At 38.1% G+C, this 25,757-nt stretch overlaps 1 protein-coding gene across 4 annotated transcripts in view; it reads right to left on the reverse strand.

Moving 5' to 3' along the window:
* AFF2 (ALF transcription elongation factor 2) overlaps positions 1 to 25,757 on the reverse strand; it is a gene marked incomplete at both ends in the record, with an annotated part of 731,149 nt that overhangs the window by 492,400 nt on the left and 212,992 nt on the right. For 2 of the 4 annotated variants that reach the window (XM_079765477.1, XM_079765476.1), the window contains one exon: positions 9,099 to 9,219. In XM_079765477.1, coding sequence (XP_079621603.1) covers positions 9,099 to 9,219 — 121 coding nt within the window. Of the gene's footprint in view, positions 1 to 9,086; positions 9,220 to 25,757 lie in introns of all 4 variants that reach the window. The other 2 variants (XM_079765475.1, XM_079765474.1) reach the window with 1 other exon arrangement.

A 25,757-nucleotide genomic window follows, 5' to 3' on the forward strand; every position in this document is an offset into this window, starting at 1 on the left:
AGTTTGATTCTGATCAAGGGCAGGTGCCTGGGTTGTGGGCTCGATCCCCAGTAGGAGGCATGCAGGAGGCAGCCAATCAATGATTCTTTCTCATCATTGATGTTTCTATCTCTCTCCCTCTCCCTTCCGCTCTGAAATCAATAAAAAAAATATTAAAATAAACTCTCCCTAAGGTCACTAATTATCACTTAACTGCCAAATACAACAGCCACTTTCCAGTCCTGACCTTTCCTGACCTCTCTGATATGTGTAACTAGCAAATACCTCCTCCATAAACCCCTTATTACTTTGGTTCTATTAAATGATTATCTCCAAGTTCTCTTTCTATCTTTCTTATTATTCACTCATTTTTTTGCTTACTTTCCTTGCCTCAGTTTTTTTATTAATTATTTTTTTATTGAGGTATTATATGTGTACATATCTTACCATTGCCCCCCCCAACCCACACCCATACATGCCCTCACCCCTCAGAGTTTTGCGTCCATTGTTTATGCTTATATGCATGCATACAAGTCCTTCGTTTGATTTCTTATCTCCCCCACCTCTCCATAACTTTCCCCCTGTAATTTGAAACTCTGTTTGATGCTTTACTGTCTCTGTATCTATCTTTTTGTTCATCAGTTTATAATGATCTTTATTATCCATAAATGAGTGAGATCATGTGGTATTTTTCTTTCATTGACTGGCTTATTTCACTTAGCATAATGTTCTCCAATTGCATCCAGGTTGCTGCAAATGATGAGAATTCCTTCTTTTTTATGGCAGCATAGTATTCCATTGTGTAGATGTACCACAGTTTTCTGATCCAGTCATCTGCTGACGGGCACCTAGGCTGTTTCCAAATCTTAGCTATTGTAAATTGTGCTGCTATGAACATAGTGGTGCATATATCCTTAATGATTGGCGTTTCTAGTTTCTTTGGATATATTCCCAGGAGTGGGATTACTGGGTCAAATAGGAGTTCCATTTTCAGTTTTTTGAGGTAACTCCATACTGTTCTCCACAGTGGCTGCACCAGTCTGATACCCACCAGCAGTGCACGAGGGTTCCTTTTTCTCCGCATCCACGCCAACACTTGTCCTTTGTTGATTTGTTGATGATAGCCATTCTGACAGGTGTGAGATGGTACCTCATTGTTGTTTTGATTTGCATCTCTCAGATAATAAGTGACGTTGAGCATGTTTTCATGTGTCTTTTGGCCTTCCTTCTTTCTTCTTTTGAAAATATTCTGTTTAGGTCCGTTGCCCATTTTCTTATTGGATCATTTATCTTCCTTTTATTAAGTTGCATAAGCTGCCTGTAGATGTTGGAGATTAAACCTTTATCAGTGATAGCATTTGCAAATACGTTCTCCTATGCAGTGGGCTTTCTTGTTGTTTTGTTGATGGTTTCTTTTGCTGTAAAAAAGCTTTTTATTTTGATGTAGTCCCATTTGTTGATTTTCTCTTTAGCTTCCATTGCCCTAGGGGCAGTGTCAGTGAAGAAGTTCCTTTGGCATATGTCTGAGATTTTGTTGCCTGTGGATTCCTCTAGTATTTTTATGGTTTCCCATCTTATGTTTAAGTCCCTGATCCATTTTGAGTTTATTTTTGTGTATGGTGTAAGTTGGTGATCTAGTTTCATTTCTTTGCATGAATCTGTCCAATTTTCCCAACACCATTTATTGAAGAGACTGTCTTGACTCCATTGTATGTTCATGCCTCCTTTGTCAAATATTAATTGAGCATAGTGGTTTGGGTCGATATCTGGATTCTCTATTCTGTTCCATTGATCTATATGTCTGTACTTGTGCCAGTACCAGGCTGTTTTGAGAACAGTGGCTTTGTAATATAGCTTGAAATCTGGTATTGAGATCCCTCCTACTTTATTCTTCTTTCTCAGGATTGCTGTGGCTATTCGGGGTCTTTTTATTCCAGATGAATTTTTGGAGAGTTCTTTCTAGGTCTGTGAAATATGCTGTTGGTATTTTGATGGGGAGTGCATTGAATCTGTAGATTGCTTTGGGTAGTATGGACATTTTAATGATGTTGATTCCACCAATCCATAAACATGATATGTTCTTCCATCTGTTTATGTCTTCCTCTATCTCTTTTTTCAGTGTCCTGCAGTTTTCAGCGTATAGGTCTTTTACCTCCTTAGTTAAGTTTATTCCTAAGTATCTTAATTTTTTTGGTGCGATGGTAAATGGGATTTCTTTTTTAGTCTCTCTTTCTTTAAGTTCACTATTGGTGTATAGAAATGCCATAGATTTCTTGGCGTTAATTTTGTATCCCGCTATATTGCCAAATTCATTTATTAAGTCTATTAGTTTTTTGATGGAATCTTTTGTGTTTTTTATGTACAATATCATATCATCTGCAAATAAGGACAGCTTCACTTCTTCTTTTCCAATTTGGATGCCTCTTATTTCTTCTTCTTGCCTAATTGCGATAGCTAATACTTCCAGTACTATGTCAAACAGGAGTGGTGAGAGTGGGCATCCCTGTCTTGTTCCTGTTCTTAGGGGAAATGGTTTATTTTTTGCCCATAGAGTATGATGTTTGCTGTGGGTTTATCATATATAGCTTTTATTATGTTGAGGTATGATCCTTCTATTCCCACCTTGTTGAGAGTTTTTATCAAGAAAGGGTGTTGGATTTTGTCAAATGCTTTTTCTGCATCTATTGATATGACTATGTGATTTTTATCTCTCAATTTGTTTATGTGATGTATCACGTTTATTGATTTGTGGATATTGTACCATCCTTGCATTCCTGGGATAAATCCTACTTGGTCATGATGTATGATCTTTCTGATGTATTGCTGGAGCCGATTTGCTAGGATTTTGTTGAGGATTTTGGCATCTATGTTCATGAGTGATATTGGTTTGTAATTCTCTTTCATTGTGTTGTCTTTATCTGGTTTTGGTATTAGGGTGATGCTGGCTTCATAGAAGGAGCCTGGAAGTGTTCCTTCCTCTTGAATTTTTTTGAATAGTCTGAGGAGCATAGGTTTTAGTACTTCCTTGAAAGTTTGGTAAAACTCTCCTGTGAAGCCGTCTGGCCCTGGGCTTTTGTTTGCCAGAAGCTTTTTGATGACTGCTTCAATTTCTTCCATAGTTACTGGCTTGTTGACTTGTTTAGATACTTCCTGATTGAGGTTTGGAAGGTTGTATTTGTCTAGGAATATGTCCATTTCCTCCAGGTTGTCCAGTTTGTTGGAATAGAGTTGTTCGTAGTATTTTCTAACAATCCTTTGTATTTCGTTGGGGTCTGTTGTTATTTCACCTCTTTCATTTATGATTTTGTTTATTTGGGTCCTCTCTCTTTGCTTCTTGGTGAGCCTGGCTAGAGGTTCATCAATCTTGTTTATCCTTTCAAAGAACCAACTCTTGGTTTTGTTGATCTTTTGTATTGTTTCTTTGGTCTCTATGTCGTTTATCTCCGCTCTGATCTTTATTATTTCTTTCCTTCTGCTTACACTGTGCTTTTCTTGTTGCTCTCTCTCTAACTCTTTGAGTTGTTGGGTTAGGTAATTTATTACCATTTTTTCTTGTTTTTTTGCAGTAGGCTTGTGGAGCTATGAACTTCCCTCTCAGGACTGCTTTCGCTGTGTCCCATCGATTTTGGATTGTTGTGTTTTCATTGTCATTTGTTGCCATTATGTTTTTTATTTCCTCCTTGATGTCTTTGGTAACCCACTCATTGTTTAATAGCATGCTGTTTAGTCTCCATGTGTTTGATTTCTTTGGGTTGTTTTTATTGTAATTGATTTCCAGTTTTATGCCACTGTGATCTGAGAAGATACTTGATATGATTTCTATCTTCTTGAATTTGTAGAGACTTTGCCTATGTCCTAACACATGGTCTATCTTTGAAAATGACCCATGTGCACTTGAGAAGAATGTATATTCTGTGGCTTTGGGGTGAAATGTTCTGAAGATGTCGATTAATTCCGTCTGGTCTAGTGAGTCATTTAAGATTGATGTTTCTATGCTGATTTTTTGTTTAGAGGATTTGTCCAATGGCGATAGTGGGGTATTGAAGTCTCCTACAATGATTGTATTGCTGTCAATCTCTCCTTTGATATCTTCCAGGAGTTTTTTAATGTATCTTGGTGCTCCTGTATTGGGTGCATATATGTTTACCAGCGTTATTTCTTCTTGTTGGATTTCTCCCTTTAGTATTATGAAGTGGCCTTCATTATCTCTTGTTATGTCCTTCACTCTGAGATCTAATTTGTCAGATATAAGTATTGCTACCCCAGCTTTTTTTTTCATTTCCATTCACCTGGAAAACCTTTTTCCATCCCTTTACTTTCAGTCTGTATGCGTCCTTTTTTTTTGAGGTGGGTTTCCTGTAGACAGCAGATATATGGGTTTGGTTTTCTTATCCAATCTGTTACCCTGTGTCTTTTGATTGGGGCATTCAATCCATTTACATTTGAAGTTATTATTGATAGGTACTTATTTGTCGCCATTTTTATTCTATACCCCTGTATTCCTTCTTTGCTTCCTATTTCTTTCTTTCTTTTTTTCTTTTTCTTTTTTTTTTTTTTTTTTTTTTTTTTTTTACAGCAGACCCTTTAGCATTTCTTTCATTGCTGGTTTGGTGGTGATAAACTCCCTTAGCCCTTTTTTGTCTGTGAAGCTCCTGATTTCACCTTCAATATTGATTGATAGCCTTGCTGGGTACAGTATTCTTGGATTGTGACCCTTCCTTTGCATGACTTTGTATATTTCATTCCATTCCCTTCTGGCCTGATGAGTTTCTGTTGAGAAATCAGTTGTTAGTCTGATGGGGGTTCCTTTGTATGTAACTGTCTGTCTCTCTCTGGCCGCTTTTAAGATTCTTACTTTGTCGTTGGTGTTTGCCAATTTAATTATAATGTGCCTTGGCATCGGACTTTTAGGGTTCATTTTGCTTGGAACTCTGTGAGCTTCTTGGATTTGTGTGGGTTTTTTCTTCCCTATATCAGGGAAGTTTTCTGTTATTATTTCTTCAAACAGGTTTTCTATTTCTTGCTCAGTTTCCTTTCCTTCTGGTACCCCTATTATCCTGATGTTGTTTTGTTTTGTGTTGTCCCAAAGTTCCCTTAGGCTCTCCTCATGCTTTCTAATTTTTGTTTCTAGAAGCTGTTGTAATTGGGTATTTTTTTCCATCTTGTCTTCTAGCTCACTTATGCGGTCCTCTGCTTCTTCTAGTCTACTCTTGATGCTTTCTATTGAGTTCTTTACAGCAGCGATGTCATTTTTCATTTCTTCTTGGTTCTTCTTCATTTCCTCTTGGTTCTTACTCATATTGTCGAATTTGTCTTCCATCCTTTACAGCCACCTTATGACCATTTCTCTGAATTCTTTCTCTGATAGGTTGTTTGCCTCTAATTCGTTTACTTCCTTTTCTGGTGATGCCTGCTTCTCTTTCCTATGGGGGCTATTTCTTTGTCGCCCCATGGTCTCTCTTCTCTGGATGTCTGGTTATATAGTTCTCTCTCTCCGGCGTTGATTTAAACGTACAAAATACAACACAACCAGGCACAACACACAAGGCACTGAACAGAATTGTATTCACAATATTAATAACCTCCAATAAAGGTAACCACCAGAGAAAGACAAATTAGGGAATAGGAGTGGAAGAGGGAGAGTAAAAAGAAAGAACAACAACAACAACAAAAGAGTGTGAATCTGAACTTGGGAAAAGAGCAGAAAAAAAAAGAAAAGAAAAAAAAGTAAAAGAGACAAGAACGATACTAAGAGAGAAAAGGGGAACAAACTATATATATGGGGAGTAGACTCCACTAGAACAACCACTAATCCCAGCAAATTCCAGCAACCCCAGCATGGAGATTAATACAAACTGCAACACCAACTAATATCAAGTGAGGCAAGGAAAAATAAAAGTAAAAAACAAACAAAAACAAAGCAAACAAAAGAACTAAACAAACAAACAAAAAGAATAATCAAATCAATCTCATAAAAAAGCATAAAAATTCAATCTAATCAACACTCAAGCAAACAACAATGAAAGGCCAGAGAGAAAAATAATTTTTTTTAAGGTAGCGTAGAGAGAGGTATGTATGGATTTGGAGCAGGGGGTTGGGAATTAGAAAATTGAGCTGGTAAAATGTGTATATACTAGAGGCCCGGTGCACAAAATTCATGCATGGGGGCGGGGGGGGCTGTCCCTCAGCCCAGCCTGTACCCTCTCCAATCTGGGACCCCTTGAGGGATGTCTCACCGGGCCTAAACGGGCCGTTGGAAATCCCTCTCACAATCCAGGACTGCTGGCTCCCAACTGCTCACCTGCCTGCCTTCCTGATTTCCCCTAACCGCTTCTGCCTGCCAGCCTGATCACCCCCTAAACACTCCCATGCCAGCCTGATTGATGTCTAACTGCTCCCCTGCCAGCGTGTTTGCCCCCAAGTTCCCTCCTCTGCCAGCCTGGTCACCCCTAACTGCCCTCCTCTGCAGGGTTGATCGCCTCCAACTGCCCTCGTTGCAGGCCTGGTCCCTCTCAACTGCCTTCCCTTGCAGGCCTGGTCCCTCCCAACTGCCCTCCCCTGCTGGCCATCTTGTGGTGGCCACCTTGTGGCCAAATGGGGGCAGGATATTTGACTACATAGGGGCAGCTATCTTGATCTTGTGTGTTGGAGTGATGGTCAATCTGCATATTACTCTTTTATTACTTAGGCTAGAGGCCTGGTGCACGGGTGGGGACCAGCTGGTTTGCCCTGAAGGGTGGGGTTCCTCTGGGGTGTGTAGAGGCCTGCGTGAGGGGCCTGTGGTGGTTTGCAGGCCAGCCACGCCCCTGGTCACCCAAGCAGAGGCCCTGGTATCTGGGATTTATTTACCTTCTACAATTGAAACTTTGTAGCCTGGAGCGGATCCAAGCCTCCTACTTGCTCTGTGGCCAGCAGCCATTTCTCTTAGGATTGATGGATTTTCTATAATTGAAACTTTGTAGCCCACCAGAGTGTTTGGAAACCTTGGCTTCCTCTGTTGCCAGGGAAACCCAAGCCTCCCTTCTGGTAGCCATATATTGGTCGGGGTCAATTTGCATACTCACCCTGATTGGCTGGTGGGCGTGGCTTGGCTGGTGGGTGTGGTTTATGTAGCGGAGTGATGGTTAATTTGCATATTACTCTTTTATTAGAGAGGATTTTTGGGGACACCCTGTATTTTACCCCTTAAATGTTGCTAGTTCCCAAGACTCTTTATTTGTCCTTCTTACACAGTAACTTACTCAGTGATAATATTAATTCTCACAGCTTCTATTGCCACCTACATGATTTCACCTAAATCTCTCTCTTAACAATTCCCTTTAGCTCCAGATCCATGTATCCAGTGTCTACTGGATATCTCTCCCTAATATTCAAGTGGCATCTCAAACACAAATTACTCACAGAATTAATTATGTTTTTCTCTATATGCATCAACCCTGTTGTTCTCCTGAACAACCTATTAATAGCACCATCTTCTGAAGTTAAACAGGTGGGAAAAAAATAATTCATCTATCACACTACCCACATCCAAACAGATACCCAGTCCCATCATTTGAACTTCCTTACTCTACCTTAAATGCTGCCTGCCATGAACTCTCCTTAGCCAATTACAATAGCTTCTTTTTCTGCCTCTAGTTTACCTTCCCATTCTCCACATTTTCAACATTGTCTTTTAAAATTCTTTGTCCCAGACATGCCTTGATTTGAAAACTTGCAATAACTTCTCTTTATGTACAGAATCATGTCCAAACTCCTTCGTATGAGGTACAACGTCTTCATTAATCCTTCCACTATCTATCTGTCTAGCAGTTACCATGAAGTCATGCCCTCATTCATTCATTCATTCATGATGATCTCTGCCACTGGATAAGAAATTCCTTGAAGGCAGGGACAATGCCTTATTTCTCTTTGTACATTAGTCTAAAAGATGACTAGCAAATAATGGGCCTTCAATAAATGTTTGTTAAACTAATCATATCTCTAAATTCACACTTTGAAGGTAGTATAAATTTAAATCAATTGAGATAGAAAATGCTTTTTTAAAGAATTATATTAACAAATTGAAAACTAGTAGTTTAGGTGACTTAAGTCTCTTTGTCAGAATTAACCAAACTTGAAAGACACATGAAGGTCTCAATCAAGAGTTGCTTACTTATTCTGAATAAGGCATCAAGAATCTGGTGTTACTAGTCGTCAACCCAAATAGCGTAACTGTACCACAAAGTAGTATTTGTGCCTATGCAGTCCTTACTAAGAACTTCCCTTTTCCAGAAGTCACTGTCCCCTAAATGGTGCTCTTTTAAAATCATTACTGTTGAAAATATTCCATATTTTTGTTTTTTACTTCTTATATCATCTCTGTTTTATTACAGAAAATTATACTGCTGCTAAATTTCATTAAAAACCAACCAGCTGTCATCAAAAGGTTCTTTCCCCAACCTCCACCCCAAATATAAAGTTCAGAGGCAGTCATTGTCAAGTCAGTACTTAAACATAGCAGTATAATCATTATTGGAGTTACATACTAGCCACAATACCACTAGAAAATCAATCAAGCTACACTAATCCCTCTGGTTGAGGGACTCTCTCCAAAACCATGATTATTAACCACCAGGAAAAATAATTGGCTTTTCCATTTCTTCCAGAACAGTGATTTTCAAAGACTACTCAAACTAGTGAACAGCTACTAACAATTTAAAATGGAAAAAGAAAGCAGTGGTCTTGCAATGGATGGCATTTATTGGGAGAAGAAATAGGCATATCCATTGAGAGTCTTCAGGGACTGCCTTTCTGATAATCAAAGTGGAAGAAAGTGTCAAAGGGGCCTTCCTTGCTGTAGGAAGTGTTGGGCAGTAAAGATCTCTTTGGAGACAGGTAGTCTCACAAGTCTCTTTCAAAGTTACTATGCTTACCAAAGAAGATGGAATCTGTCTCAGAAGACTTCCTTATAAACTTGCAATTGCCTCAAATACAGTATATGTATATACTTCATATGTAAAATATATTATCCTGGAAATGACTTGGGTGCTTTAAAAATACATTAAATGTTGATTAATGTGTTCAAAAACGCAACAAGCAATCATTTTCCATAAAGATAAATTACATACATATTCAGCTACCTTGTAGGGCTCCCCAAAAAGATCAAAGCCTGAAGAAAAGAGATCGTCTTCTTGCTGGACTTCTTGATTCCTCCGTTCCCATTCCCGTTTTTTAAGTGCACTACGGTCTTGTTCATAGTGACTAATATAAAAAAAACAAAAGGAGAAATTGGTTAATTAGTCAAGTAAGTCATTGAATTCTCCCTTGTTATCACTAAGAAAAAAAAAATACAAGTCAAGGCTACCAAACTGATACTACATAGAAAGCAGATAATCTTTTTTCTTTACTCACATTAGCTTTAAGATCCTGACCAGTTATGCAGAATACAGAAGAAAATAGAAACTTGTTTATTAGAAATTATATTTATGACCATGTAAGCATGGTAGAATCCTTGTCCCTTATCCTTGCTTGATTACAACAGGCAATTATAGACTTCCCAAAAATCAGTGCTCTGTGTAGAAAGGTACTGACGGTTACATTGTGTTGCGAATTGCCTAGGGCTCAGAATTCACAGATGTCACAAAACCCTAAGGGAAAGAAATTAAATACATTGTTGCAGATAAACTGGAATTCTATCCTGAGCCCACAGCCATGGTTATCCTGTTGTAATGAAATCACAGGAGAACTTAAACACATTTTTGGAAGTCTATAACAAACCAAATCACTCAATCAATCCCACTCCTTGTTGTTGTCTCTCCATAGTTTGCATTTTGTATGACTGAAAGCCTTTTGGGGAACCTTTTCACAAAGAAAGGGGTTTAGCTTGAACAACAAACTTCTAACAATGAAAAAAAATGTGTCAAAAGCCTCGAATAACTTTAACACAAAAATGTTTTATAAATACATGTAATTCTGTGAAGTTCATTACATTTCAGGCTTTTTCATTGGAGGATCAGTAGAAAAGCTTCCAGACAATATCTAATATATATTCTGGGTCCTTGGATTTTATAGAATGCAATGCTTCCTTATAAAAAAAATACTATTTTCTTCATCATGCAAGGCTGTGAATATCTATCTATATAAAAGCCTAATATGCAAAGTGTCCCCTTGGAAGTTCGACCAACTGGGAGTTAAATTGCTCACTATGACATGCGCTGACCACCAGGGGACGGCATGGAACGAAGGAAGGCGCCAGCTGGCAGCCTGCAACTGGCAGCCAGGGGAAGGCCCTGGCTGGCAGCTGGCAGCCACTAGAGACCCTACCCATGCACAAATTTCATGCACTGGGCCTCTAGTTAAACTATAACCTTTAACCCTTTGCACTCGCTTGCTTTTTTCTCGATTCCTTTATTCTAATGCTAACCGTGTGGAGTCACACTCGACATTCGAGTGCAAAACGTTAAGTCTTACAGTATTGGTTTTTATTTTGTTCATTGGGTTCCCATTCCCATTCCATCACCTTCCTGCTTTTGATTATAAACTTACCCAAAGTGAGTACATATATGCTGGCCAAATTTTAATTATATGCTTAGCATGCACTATATATATATGTTGCTTTCCTTCCACATGTCAATACTGCCATGTTACGACTTAATTAGATAATCAACATACAAATGAACAGCTAATGAAATTACAAGAGATATACTGATATCAAAGTACAGTCTACAAGTTTTGAATGCAGCCCTAAACTTAATGCCCATCACTGGTAAGCTAGTTTGTTTGTGAGTGTCATAACTTCAATTTACAAAATAAGAGCCCAACAACATGAAATATCTATGGCAGCTTAACTAGATATTGATATACATGGAAAATAAGATGCCACTACACTTAATCTCATCAGGCTTTCTCCACAGGAATCCTTGAACTGACAAATTCAAAGTGATTTTGATAGTCTCATCTACTGGATAAACAACATTTTATTTCTTTGTTTTTAAAATAGTGGCAACTTTTATAAGATGTTTTCATAATACAAAGAATGTCAGATACATAAGAGTTCACTGGGCTGTGCTCAACAAATGTTATCCCTGTTAAACATAAGAGTTCTCATGAGTGTGCTCAACAAATGTTATCCCTGTCTAAAAAAACAAAGAACATACAGACCTCTACCTAAAACCCAGGCTTTACATCTGGGCCCTGCCCAGAAAGATGCCAAGTCCAAATACTTGGAAGCCAGTCTACCTTTACATTTGCTAGCATCATCTCACATTTCCATTCACAAGTTGAGTTCAGAACCCCAAACAGTTGTCATGTTTTGCAGTTTCTTTGTCTTAGAGATTGATGTAGAATCAACCAGGCATATTAACATCTTCAGTCCATGAAGTGTGGTACACGAGATTCGACCTCAGCACCATACATTGGCTGTGAGTAACCCAAGCCCATCATCAATTTGTCAAAATGTAAGAAAGATAGGATGTCAGGGGTCGAGGTGGAGGGAACAAGTTAAAGCAATATTTAGTCAGGGTGTGAGGAGGGTTTGTTACAAAGGAGAAGGACACAATTTGTTTGCCTTCCAGAGCAGATGATTCTCAAAACACAGATAATCACAGATAAGAGCCAAAATCTCTTGCTTCTGAAAAATGTGAGCAAGGTATCAGTTTTCTAGCTATCTGATCATTACATGCACAAATAGCCCACAATGATGGGCCCATATATCATATTTGATTCTCCCATGAAGAGAACTGAAGTACATTTGTCTCTTGGCTTTGCAAACGACCTTCTTTCTCCTGAGGCAAAGATATAATTAAAACTCTAAAAGAAAAAAAAATAAATAAATGGAAACATGCTTCAACTTACAGGATAACCCTTCAAGTGGCTAACAGTCAAGGAACTTTCTGTGCTTCCTATCTGGTGTTGATTTGTTGGAGACTCTGGATTGCATTTTGTATCAGTTCATTAGCTACCAAATTCCACATGAAAATCTGAATAGCAGATTGATTGTGCACATGGGTGGTATCTGTTGCAAGGAAACTCCTTGATTCATTTTTTACAACATATAACAAAGAACAATTAATTCTCATATCTCTAGTGAGAATGGTTTAATCTCCATAGAGTTCCACTGCTCTTGAAAGGCAACCAAATCTCTTCAAATTTTTCCTCTTTTGCTCAGCATAGCATTATACTGAAAGCTTCACAGGGCTTGGTATAATGAGGAATGAACTAGATGAGGCTTTCACAATGTATAGAATGTCACTGATTTCTGATTGAAACCAAAATTACTAATTTGAAGCACCAGCTAATTAAACCCAGAGCTATGTATTTAGCCTCTTGTCATACCTACTTCAGTTTATAATTATGAGGACCTCTTTATGTACTCAATTAAATTTCTTATGATTCAGGAAGGTTGTGTTTGAACCTGTAAGTCCATCAGAGGCCACAGGAAAACATATGTCTGTCTCCTGATGATCTGATGTACCTTTGCACTCCCAGGCTTGTTTTCCACAAAAGATGTTGGTAGGTAGAAGAGAAAGTACATCCACACATTTAAGCTCTGTTCACACAACAGGCATGGTGCCATTGATCCAGGGATATGTGTATAATATGAACTCCCAGAAAAATAGCTCAGCTTAGAAGAGATTTTTGGAGCATGGTATAGATCTTCTCAGAACAGCAAGGACAGGTAGACACTCAAATTGATAGTGATTATCAACAATATTATCTGAGTGTGCTAAAATTCCATTTCTATTACATGCCACTTTTATATAGAATGACCATGATTTTGGCAACTCTAAGGTTCCTATCTGCCTGTAGTAGTCATCAGTATATCAATAACTTTCTAGAAACCTGTAGAAATGTTCTTCAAAAGCAGTCGTTCCAGTGAAATTAAATTAGTTTGTCCTTGCATAATGTAAATTTTGGCTAAGAGATGGGGTCCAATATCCCTGGCTGTTTAAGAGTTGTTGGTCTCCCCAACAAGTATTACTTCCCTTCTCTCCTAGGCAGTTCAGAATGTGTTAGCTATCCCTTTACAATCATGCATATTTATCTCCTTCAACCTTGTGACAAGCATCCCCTCTCTCTTCCATACTGAGTACTCCACTATAAGAAGACTCCATTTAACAATAAATATCTAAGAATTCCTGAGTTTATTTTCTGCTTTTATCATTTTTCTAAAGTTTAGTGTCTGATTTTCATTTTTATAGAAACGTGTTTAAAAATAACTTTAGTTCTGACCCGTTCATTAAAAAGGAGACTTTGTTTATCATTCCTTCTGGCTCACTGACCCACTGGCAACACAAACCAATGACTTACAAGCACCTCACATTCAATGTGGCCAAATTGAGAGAGCTGCAAAGAACTGCATGACTCAGAAGCTTTCAAAAATGCTTCCTAAACACTAGTATAGGCCTGGAATTGATACAACGAGCCAAGAAAATAAGCAATCAGAGAATGAATAGAGTAAATGTATTTATTTATATGTTTATTTTTTTGAATTGGTTCAAAAATTAAAACTATATAAAAATAAAAATTATATAAAATGTTCCTGCTTCCACTCATCATAATATACCCTATTCTCCATTGCCAATCAATGGTAATTTTTATTTTCTTGTTTAGTCTTCCAATGTTTCTTCATGCATTCTTCAGTGTCAACTTGAAATTTTCTTGTTTATGATTCCCTCTTTAAAACAATCAATCAATGCTAATGCAGAGCTCTAAAGCGCTGCTAGATCTAAATCTTGATCTACTTCAAGGAAATGTAAGCTTTTCATTATCACAAATGATTCCATAGATCCACAGAAGAGGAGACAGTGACAGACTTTGAGTATTAGCGGTGGCTTAAAGGATTTTCTGATTGGTTGTAATTCTGCCTTGTGACCAGCTGCCCAAGGCTTGGATTGGTCCTCTGCTCCTGATGATCCCTCATTCAGCCCCAATGTACCCTGGCTCCATCCCATGTACCACATCCCCAGCTCCATACCTATTGCTTCTGAAGCCAACCTACACAGAACAAATGTGTCTTTCAAATTAAGAAAAAATCTGCCCAAAGTATTTCCTCTCTATACCCATTATATATCAGGAATTCTTTTCCAACTCAAAGCAGTGATATAACTCAGTTTCTCATAAAGGACACTTTTAAAAGATATTTTATTTTCAGTTTTATAGCAAGACAATTTCAAAAACTACTTATTTTAAAACAATATTTTCTCAGAAATAATATTCTTAATTACTTTAAACTAAGGAAATTAGTTCCCGTAACAAGCAGTTTATAACTGACAGTTTTTAGCTAACTCTATTTTCATGTCTCACCAAACACTTTTATCAGCGTGTATTCACTAATTTTTACCCAAGTCAATTCTACCCCCTTAAGGCTTACCTTTTGGGCCCCTGACTCTCCATGGCATGCTCACTCCACAGAGCTCTGGCCTGAGCATACAACTGGGAGCATGAGATCAAGACTGCAGCATAGAACTGCCAGGAGCCATCTGCTTATCTGACTGCCTATGCACACTCTCATGATGTCAAGCTTGTTTTTTCATGTGTCACATGGACCTATAATTGTGACTTTCTCCTGGGTTACACTTCTCCCTCTTATCTTGACAAGATGCCTGACAAGGTTCCCCCTATAATGAGATGAAGGTTGTCCCCTCAAAATTCATATGGTGAAGACTTAACCCCACCCCATACCTAAGAATGTGACCTTATTTGAAAATGGGGTCATTGTGGATGTAATTAGATGAGATAAGGTCATATTACAGTAGGGTGGGTCCATAATCCGATATGACTAGTGAACTTATAAAAAGGGAAAAATTGAAAACAGACTCATACAGGGAGAATGCTAAGTGAAGATAAAAGCAGAAATCGGGGTGATGCTGCTACAAACCAAGGAATGCCAAAGATTGACAGTAACCACTAGAAGCTCAGAGTGAGGCCTGGAACAGATTCTCCCTCATAGCCTTCAGAAGGAACCAGACCTAGTGACACCTTGGTTTCAGACTTCTAGCTTCCAGAACTGAGAGAGTAAATTTCTGCTGTTTAAACCTCCCAGTTTGCGGTATTTTGTTACAGCAGCCCTAGCAAACTAGTACACCTCCAGGCTGCATTTCTGAGCCAGTTCACAGTGAAAATGTTGAGTTTCATCACAGTGAATGTAGATAACCAAGATCTTAGACATTATCTCTTTTACTCCAAATTACTTTATCCATTCCTATTCCTTCTACCCCAGTGCAACTCTCCTTTGACTTTCCAACCCATCTTTCCTTCCCCCTTTCCTGCTCTGACTGAGAGAACTGTGAGTGTTAAATGAAACTGTCACCAGAGAGGAATAACACATCTCTGCTTCCCATTTATCTGGAAAAGTGCCAAGCTTAGTATTCAGCTCTCCATAAAGAGTTTTTGACTGACTGAATGAAAAAATGACAGGACAATATATTTTTCCTGCCCAAGTTCAGTGAGAAATGTTGACAAAGATATTAATCAATATATTAATCAATTTGTCTATTTAATCAACACTTATTTACTGGGTGCCCACATTACATATTTGGTGCTGAGAAAAAAATAACACAGAGTACAAGTCTTCAAGAAATTCAAGCCCAGAAGGAAAGGTAAATCCACTCCAAAATAATCACAGTACAGGGTAAAGCATGTTATGACTACAGATATAAAGTGCTATAGGAATATCAGATTGGCATGGGGTGGGAAGTAAAATCAGGCAGCTGTGTTCCAGCTGGACCTTAAGCAATGGAGGAGTTCACATTCTGCACTCCAGCTAGTTCAAGTACATACCAAACAACTGTCACTAAAGATGATCCCATGGGACAAATATGGACAAGTTAACAAGATATTTAAGATGCACCCAATATCAGTCCCTCAGATTATCTGTCCACGTTTGGTCTAAAACACTGTCAGGAAAACAGCAAGGTTTTCTGCTCTTTGAGGAAGCTGGAAAATGAAAGTCTGGCTTTTGCAAATACTTATTTCAAGGGTAAAGCCCTAACTGCACTTGTGATACTGAGAGCTAGAGTCTTACAGAAAGAAATGGATGACTGAGATAAACATATGAATGGTGAGTGCATAAAGAATAGATGAGATGGCCAGGAGTCTGCAACCCAGGTACATGACCTTGACCAGAATCGAACCCAGGACCCTTTGGTCTGCGCTCTATCCACTGAGCCAAACTGGCTAAGTGAAATAAGCCAGGCAGAGAAAGATAAATATCACATGATCTCACTCATTTATGGAATATAATGAACAACATAAACTGATGAACAAAAACAGATCCAGAGACAGAGAAGCATCAATCAGACCATCAAACCTCAGAGGGAAGGTAGGATAGGGTGGGGGAGAGATCAACCAAAGGACTTGTATGCATGCATATAAGCCTAACCAATGGACACAGACACCAGGGGTTGAGGGTATGAGTGGGGGGAGGCACAGGGGGGATAAGGACACATATGTAATACCTTAATCAATAAAGAAAATAAATAAATAAAATAAAACCTAAAAAAAGAATAGATGAGATTTCAAAGGAAGCATTTATTGTTTCCTATATTATAGCACATTGTCTCTCAATATGATTAGTTATCAGTCTCAGTTATCCAAAACTGGTATGAAATAAAGCATTTACACAGTTATGCTTCATTGATGTCAGCTAGGGGAGCATGAAAATCTCCATGAAGGTGAGTAATTGATGTGTAAATCAGAGCTCAATCACTCTGTAATAGAAATGGTCCCACTGAAAATATGCTTTTTGAACACAATCCCATAGAAGTCAGAGGGAAGGAGGGAGGAAAAATATAGAATGTTTATTTATTAAAGATGATGATAATTGGCAATTTGTGTAATTTCCTCTTCAACAGAGGGTTGCTGTCAGAAGTGCTTGTATGCAAGTTGTGACCAATATATCCGGATAGTTTCCTTCTGTTCGAATAAACTCTCTCTGTTTTATTTAAGTACTCAGAGACCCTGCTGTGACTGTTTAAAAAGCAAATTAAAACAATACGTTCATATTTTGAAACATGATACATGTTAATAATAGTAATGATACTAACTTGGTTAACAAAGCTTATTCTAAGTATGCTCACAATTGTTATTAAAATCTTCTGTCTCTTTGCATTTACTCTCTGAAGAACAATGAATACAAATGGACATTGTCTTGCAATTTAATATTTTAATATTTCACATTTTAAATAAAAATTACTTGATCAAATAGAAGTTCTTATTTCTATCATCATTATAATCTTTATCGTTATCTAAATTGGCATGATAGTATTTGCTGGCTTTTCTTCTCCACAGTAGGTTTAATAGCCAATATGCTTGCCAATTAATAGTAAAAAGAAAGTGCTAGCTTTTTTTCTTCCAGAGCTTATGAGAAAAGTATTTAAGTCAATAGGAGAGACAAGTGTATCTCAGGAGTCTAGTATGGACCCAATGGATTTACCCACAAATGCAAAATCTATTCTTGAATCTTGTCATAGTGAATACACACACTCCCTTACACATATGATAAGTATATTACATGTGGCAGCACAGACCACCGGTATTGGTACAGATGTGCTGTGCTGTGGAGGTGGCTTTGCTTATGTGAGGTCACCAGCCAAGACTGTCATTCAAAAGTATGGGTGTGCTGATTGCTTATGTCAGGTCCAGTGTTGGGCCTTCACCTAAATGTTCTCACTTTTACAAAATGCCTATATGAAGTGGACTTGCAGTGGGTGATTTAGGGGAAGGGAGAGAAATTGGGGATTAACTGAGAAGAGTTTAGCTTTATCTGTAGTGGTGTAATTTTTTGAAGGTGAGTGTAATGACAAATAATCAATGTAATTACAAATTAAATAACTGGATCTGGTGTACACCGATATTTAAAAATGTTGTTTCTCTTTTGAAAAGCAACAAACTCTTATACTTGTATGGTACTTTTCACTTCACAAAGCACTTACACAAGTATGGTCTTACATGACACTTACAACAACCCTGAGAAATAGGTGAGACAGACATTCTAACCTCTCATTTCACAGATGAAAACATGGAGACCCAGAAGGGCTAACTGCCTAACATTTACACTGTCATTAATTTAATGGGGAATAGAATCAGGTATGAAGGCAAGGTTTCTACTTCCAGGAGCACTTTTCTTTTCTATTATATCATCCTGTGCACTGATTGCAAAATGCTTGCTAATTCTATTCTTTCAGAACATGGGAAGAGTTACTAAGTGTTAGTAGCAAAGGGGCATTATTTTAAGGTTTTTTTGAAAATAGCTTTCTATGGGTTATCATTATTAATGGACTAGCTAATAGTCCATGTGATTTTTTTAAGAAAACAATGAAATGGAGGGACACATGCAAGATGGACTTTTGAAAGGAGAAGACCATGTAGTGGAAAGGTCTGAGAGAGTAATTCAGCCACTTAAATATGTGTGACTTTGAGCAAGTCATAGGCCACTCTGAGCCTCAGTCCCTGACGTTAACACATTCAATCTCACTGTCATAGCCTTCTAAAGAACCACTTATCCAAAGGAGCATATAATGTAGGAATAGAAGGAGAGAAATTATAATGGATTAATTTAAAACTGCACTAACACAGTAGCCTCCAGCCAAACTTTGCACTTGAAAAGTGGCTTGTCTGAAATGAAATATGCTATAAGTATAAAATACACATCAGATTTCAAAGACTAAGTATGAAAATCGTGTTAAATACAAAAATTATCATTTTATACAGATTGCATGTTTAAATACACTGAGTTAAATAATATGTTAGTAAAATTAATTTCACCTGTTTCTTTTCACTTTTTTAATATGTCTACTAGAAAATTTAAACTTACATAGGTGGCTTGTATTTGTGGCTCACATTATATTTCTACTGGGCAGTGCTAGGCTAAAAAAAGATTTTCTAGGTGTACTTAATCACCCACTTAGCTTAATCAATATTGGTTTTGGTGCTCTGCTTCAGAACAATAAAAGATTTTGTGCTTTGGGGTTCTGTGTAACAGTGTAACCTATGTTGGTCCTCTCTTATTATCTCCATTTCTCTATTCTCATTTGTTCCCTCAATCTCATTTTCATTTAGACCTTGGGCACATATGCTAGTGTTTATTTTCTTGACTGTGGAATTGTCTAATTGCTGCATTATTGATCAATAATATGTGAGGTGTTGAGCTCTATTTGTGTAATATGTTTAATATACTTCTACCCAATGTACCATATGGAGGCACTGCACTGTATATTATGAGCATATTAATGCTAAGACTCAATTGAGTATCACTGCTGCATAGTAAATTAGTAAAACAAAATTATGCTAAGTAGTCTCAGAACATCATGGTCCCTAATATTTTTAATAAGCATCATGAACACTATGCTAGTGTGTGGCAGCCAGTGCATGCCCTTCTCTGAAATATCAAAAGAGCCTAAGCATTATTTCACAGTTAATGTAAATTTAATTTTACAAGATGAAGGCATTTTTTGGATACAGAAAGTAAAGAGATTAAATAATAGAATGTGACTTAATCTACTAATAACTGTGTCTGTAAATCTAAATTCTGAACAGTTTTGAAGCCTTTTATGCCTATTTTCTTCCTAAGCTTCTTGTAATTGCTGGGAAGAATTTTTAAAAAATATGTTCTTATTAATTTCTTAGAAAGAGAAGAAGTGAGAAGGAGAGATAGAAGCATCAACGATGAGAGAGAATCCTCTTCCGGCTGCCTCCTGCATGCCCTAACTGGGAATCGAGCCCACAACCCAGGCATGTGCCCTAACTGGTAATCGAACCAGTGACCTCATGGTGCATGGGACAGCACTCAGCTCACTGATCCACACCAGCCAGTGCTTGCTGGGAAGAATGTTGATTAGCATAAGTCACCAGCAGCTTTTTTTTCTACCTGTTTCGTCACTAGAAGTCCAATGCGCTATCCATTGTGCCACAGAGACCACTATTTTCTACCTGTTTCACACATTACATTTAGAACTCCTTTTTTTCTACATTTCACACATTACATTTAGAACTTCTCAGTTTACTGATATTTTCTTGGGAAAGTGCCAGCCAATCTGTAGCAAAATATAAAACAATCATTTATTAGCACATACTATTCAAGCCAGATGAATCAGCAGCCTGAGAGGATGAAACATTTTATAATAGTAACACAACATTCAAATATGGTCTGATGGAGGCATTCATTTGTTGATGGGCACCATGACATACAAGAGCACAGGCCCACACTCTGCAGCACATCACCCTCTTGTTCCTTAGCATGCAGTGTGCTCAACAAGAAGAATGTAGCCAAATGAACAATTTACTATGATTAGTTTAGTTTCATTTGTTAATTATAGATTCAACAAGAACTGAATGCTGAAGCTTTTCAAGTATCAGATACCCATTGATCCATAGTCCCCTACATCTTCAAGTAATACTAGAAGTCTAATATAATTTATTGTTACTTTTAGAACACTGATTGGCTATAGGAATTATACTCCAATAAATGATGACATGTCATTGAATCAGCTTGTAATTGCTTCCATTCATCGTAATGTATGCTCTGATGCAAACTGGAAAGAAAGCAGATGATCAACTTCAAGCTTCAGCTGTTTCGAATTCCCCTGTGTGTCTAAGTTAATGGATGTTGAATATTATGCTAATATATATGGAGTGTTGCACTCAGTGGATCTATATACTCATATATTGCATGTATGGAGACTTCACAAAGATCTATCATCAATGACCACCCAGTATGCTTCATGATAGCAAATGGGATGATTCTGCCAAGACCGGGTCAGCGTATAGAATCCTCAGCACCAGTAGGTCCTCTACTGCTCTGTCCCCCACCTCTCAGGAAAAAATGGAACATTCATTTCCCTCTGGAGTAGCCCTACCTTGGGCACAATGACACACACACAAAAAAACTGTGCCCAGATGCTTGTGACTCATCTTCCTTGTTACTTTCTTGAGGAATCCTAACCTGACACTGTGCCTTTCCTCCAGTCTCCACTTACCCAGAACTCCATAACACTTCTTCACCCTCAATTACTCTGATTGATCTGTTTACTTTAAGAGAAGTTGAGTCCCTTGAGACAGCCATTGCATGTTTCCTGTGGTTTCTGTAGTAAATTAGCACAAACTCAGTAGCTTCAAACAACACAAATTTATTCTTTCATTTCTGAAGGTTGAAATGGATCTCAGCTAAAATCATGGGGTCAGCAGGGAGGTATTCCTTCTGACGGCACTGGAGGAGAATTGGTTTTCTTGTCTTTTCCAGCTTCTAAGGGTCACTTTCCTTCCTTGACTTGTGGCTCCTTCCTCCACCTTCAAGGCCAGCAGCATAACATCTTCAAATCTCTCATCTATGCTTTGGTCATCATATCTCCTCTGACTTTGACTCTCCTTTCTCCCCCTAATAAAAGACTCTTGTGATTACATTTAGGGCTCACTTGTACAATCAACAGTCATCTCTACGACTCAAGACCCTTAACTTAATCAGATCTGCAAAATCCCTCTTGCCTTATAAATAACTAGAGGCCCAATACATGAAATTCATGCAAGGGGCTCAGCCCTCACAGCCCCAGCTGCCTTGGCCGGACCTTGCAGCCCTGGCTTCCTCCAGAAGGTCGTCTGGATGGTCATTCTGCTGTTTGGTCTAATTAGCATATTGGCTCTTTATTATATAGGATGTATTTACAGGTTTAGGGGCTTAGGACATGAACATCACTGAGGGGAGGGCATTATTCTGAACAAAAGTTTAATCACTCTTGTCCTCCCAGTGCCTAAGGACATTTCATAACATATAGTAGGGCTTTAATATTCTTAGCAGAGGTGATTGATTTATGTATAAGAATGATTGATTAAAGCTTTCAAATGCCCCCTCTGAAAAGTCACACTTGAAGAGTGTCTTAAAAGTAGGGTAGGGCAAAGCCTGAAAGTCTGCGTTCATCCACACCTGCTCTATTATTTAATGCCCCTTTGCCTCTTCAAGGCTTGACTTTTCTTACTAGTATCTATGGAAATTGCTGTGACCCTCAAATAAGATAATGTATGTGAAAACATCTGTGAAGGTAAATTGTTTTAGCCATGTTATTTAGCATTATCCTTGTTATCACTAAGAGACACTAGATATTTGGGAGAGAGAGATAAGAGGGAAAATGCCTGGCTTCTACAGAGATGTAAGGTATTATTACTCAGTAAAACTAAATAAAAATAAACATTTGAAAGTGATCTCAAATATGTTTCTTATTCATATGCCAGTAGCTTAAGAGACTTACACAAGACATTTAAATAGCTTCAAATAGCTAGATGCTCAGTTGCCCAAGGTAAGTAGGGTCATACTTGCCCTCTTATGTTCTACTTGAGCACAATGATCAAAGATGGATTCATCATGTTTACATATTACATAGTATTAAATCTGTGGTTACTCATTTATAAAAAAATTACACATTAACCCATCAATTTTATTGATTAACAAGAGGATAAGAGGGTTCTGTTAAATTACTGCAATAAAGATGACAATACATCTTCCAATAGGAGAAAATTTATCCTGAAAGGTACTACACACCTGCAAAACACTTCATTGTAATTCAAACCATGAATGTGAAAACTGGAGAAAATTGAGCAGGAAAACAATCTTCAATCAAAGCGTTTTTAGAAGGTATGAAGATCAAGGCCATCATTTTTCATTATAAGGAAAATAAAGTACAAATAGGGGAAATGGGTCACCCAATGTCATCCACCTGGCCTGTGGCATGACTTTGGACTGGAGACCTGGTTTAGTGCTCTTTTCTCTGTACTACCCTTTGGGTTTCCTGGCTCTTATTCAGTGCTCTAAGCTCACTGCTTTACAACAGAAAGGGAAGGTGAAAGAAGAAGGGAAAGGAGCATTCCTCTACTCCAGAAGTTTTTAAACAGGAGGTTGAACAGATAAAATGTGTTTGGAAGTTTTCCTTTAAACTGCTTATGAATCACTAAAAACTAAATAGGATTTAGTGTACGCAAGCAACCCACACCATGTAAAAAAAGCTCTAATATTCCAGCTGTCAGATTAGGATAGGAAAAAACGTAGCTTGGAAACTCTCCAAAGAAAGCCTATGGTTTGGCACAAAGCAGAGAGAGTCATTTATAAAGGAGTTGCAGACTAAATGACCAAGTTGAGTGACAGGATGCTTTCTTTGTAAATGGTTGTCTCAGTGTTGTCTATAGGCACAACCAGAGGCTATAAAACCAATGCTCTGGTTAAACATTAGGATACAGTGGATGTTCATGGGGCCTATGTTTGCATACATGCACATCCACAACTTATAAGGCAGATTTATATTAGAGCATCTCAGAAGAGACCACAAGAATCATCTGCAACTGACCAGCCCTCTGCTCAATATGAAAAATCCTCCTGACAAGTGGCAAGTTCAGTTTCAGGTGCTCATGCCCTCACAGGTTGGCCAAATGCTCCATTTGTATAAGGTGAGTCAAGGTGTTGGGTTGAATTCTTCCCCACTCCACCCCAGACTGAAGAGCTTAATACTACATTGACTAGTATTTGCAACTATTTTTCACAGTGTATGTGGAATCCTGACTTTGAGGGTTTTTAAAGGAACACATATACCATCCAGTGGCACTCCAACTTCCAACTGACTCTTGAATGCCCTTACAGTATCATTTCCAAGGAATCTGGGATGTTAGACTCAGGTATTTACAAATAGACCAAGGTATTTACAAATATATCTACAAATAGACAAACTGCAGGTAAGTGCATATGGGTTTCTATCTGGGAGTGATAAAACTCTCTGTATTAGAGTCTGGAAATCTGGGTTTCTATCTCAGGCCTATCACCAACTAGCTTGGTGACCTCAAGCGAATTTTTTAACCCTTTCAGGCCTCAGTTTCCTCACATGTAAAACACAGAGTTTGTACTGGATAATTCCCAGGGTCCTTCTATGTTTGTATTCACCTTTTTGTAACTTCCCCTACTTTCTTTATTTTGTAAGCTCATCCCTTTTGCACCACTTCTGAGCCAGCCCAGCTCTGGCATGCTCAGGAAAGGTCATTAATAACCTCACTGACTCCATTATCATCTAAGTTAGTAGATGGTGTTGTGTAGGAGCCAGATTTCCCCTAAATATCTCAATAAGAGTGAAACCAATAATCAGTCATTGCCATGAAACCCAACACATGAGTACAAGCTAGAATTGCACACTTAACAGTGTTTATATTCAAAATCTTTGCTTAAGCTGCCCAAGCCTCTGTATTAGATAACCCCCAATTCTCTGGGTGCAATGATTAACATACTGTAATTCCAAGTTAAAGTGTATTTCATTTTGAATTCTACACTCCCAATCTGTTGCCTAGTATAAATATTATAGTATGTAATATGTAAATATTAAAATTTAACTTTAACAAGTTGAGTCACAGTCATTGGAATTTGGCCAAGACTCTTACACTTTTCCATTATTTCCAAAGTAAGACCAATTTAAGAAATGCAAACCAGTTTCAATTCACTTCAAAATTTGGCTTAATGTCAAAGAAATTTTAATGAAATTCTGCGTAAGCATTAAACATGAAGGCATTTATATGATTATTAAGTTAGCATTCAAGTTAAATAGAAATTAGTCTTTGGTCTCTCTCTACTGGGTCCATAGGCCAGTGAACCCAAGTGATGTTTTCATTCCAGTGGAATTCCCATCTCATAGAGGCAGGCTTTTAAGTAGATACTCAGACACAACATTATCATCTGTGTCTTATCTGGTCCTTTATTACCATAGGAGCAAGGCTCTGCCATGGTACCCTAGAGACCTTGGAAGTAGGTAGAGGCTGAGCCACAACTGATCTGAGACTTGGTAGAATGCCTAGTGATCATCCGAAAACACAAGAGGACACAAGGCCTTGGAGGAACAGCTCTGAGGCCATCTCCTATTCACCTCCTTATATCCTCTGGGAGACAGTCAAGGGACAATTTCTCCTCAACTCCTGAGTTCTGGACCATGTACCCCATACCCCTTTGAATGGAGCTGTAGAGTAAACTAAAAACCCTTAGCTTCACTCTATAAGTAATTCTTTAGCAAAGGGGTATTCCACAGCTCACTCTGCAGTCAGATGTTTTTTTTTTTCTTTCCCTGTTCTCCTTTTTAATGTGTAGCACAAGGAAGACAGGACCCGGGCCCTTTGGCTCTTTCTTCTTTGCACTATCTATGTGCATACTAAACTGGCTAAATCTGAAAATTATACTGCTGTATCTTGTCCAGTTGGATCAGCCAGGCTTTGGTCCTGACCTTGTCTTGTATGTGTCTTCTTCACAAATATATATGTGTGTATACACACACACACACACACACACACACACACACACACACACACTGAATGGCCAGATTATTATGATCTCTGAATGCATAATAATCTGGCCACTCAGTGTATATCCTATATAAAAAAGGCTAATATGCAAATTGGCCCCTTGACCAGGAGTTAGACCAGCAGGCAGGCCAGCCAACTGCCCATGTCCCCTCCCCCTGGCCAGGCTGGCCAGACCCCATCCATGCACAAATTCATGCACCAGGCCTCTTATGTATATGTTAGAGGCCCGGTGTGCAATTCTAGCTTGTACTCATGTGTTGGGTTTCATGGAAACATATATATATATATATATATATATACATATATATATATATATATATATATTCTATTTCCTCTCTCCAAACACTTCCTTAAAGCAATCTTCTGCAAAATCATGAACTTTTTTTTCTTTCCTTCATGAGTTTAAGCAGAAACAATTTGTCAATATATTCTCACTACATATTCTTAGAGTGAGAAGGGATTTATTAATTTGGTCTGTAGCTTCTTAT

This window comes from Cnephaeus nilssonii (assembly GCF_951640355.1).
Source record: "Cnephaeus nilssonii genome assembly, chromosome: X".
NCBI classification, from domain to species: domain Eukaryota; kingdom Metazoa; phylum Chordata; class Mammalia; order Chiroptera; family Vespertilionidae; genus Cnephaeus; species Cnephaeus nilssonii.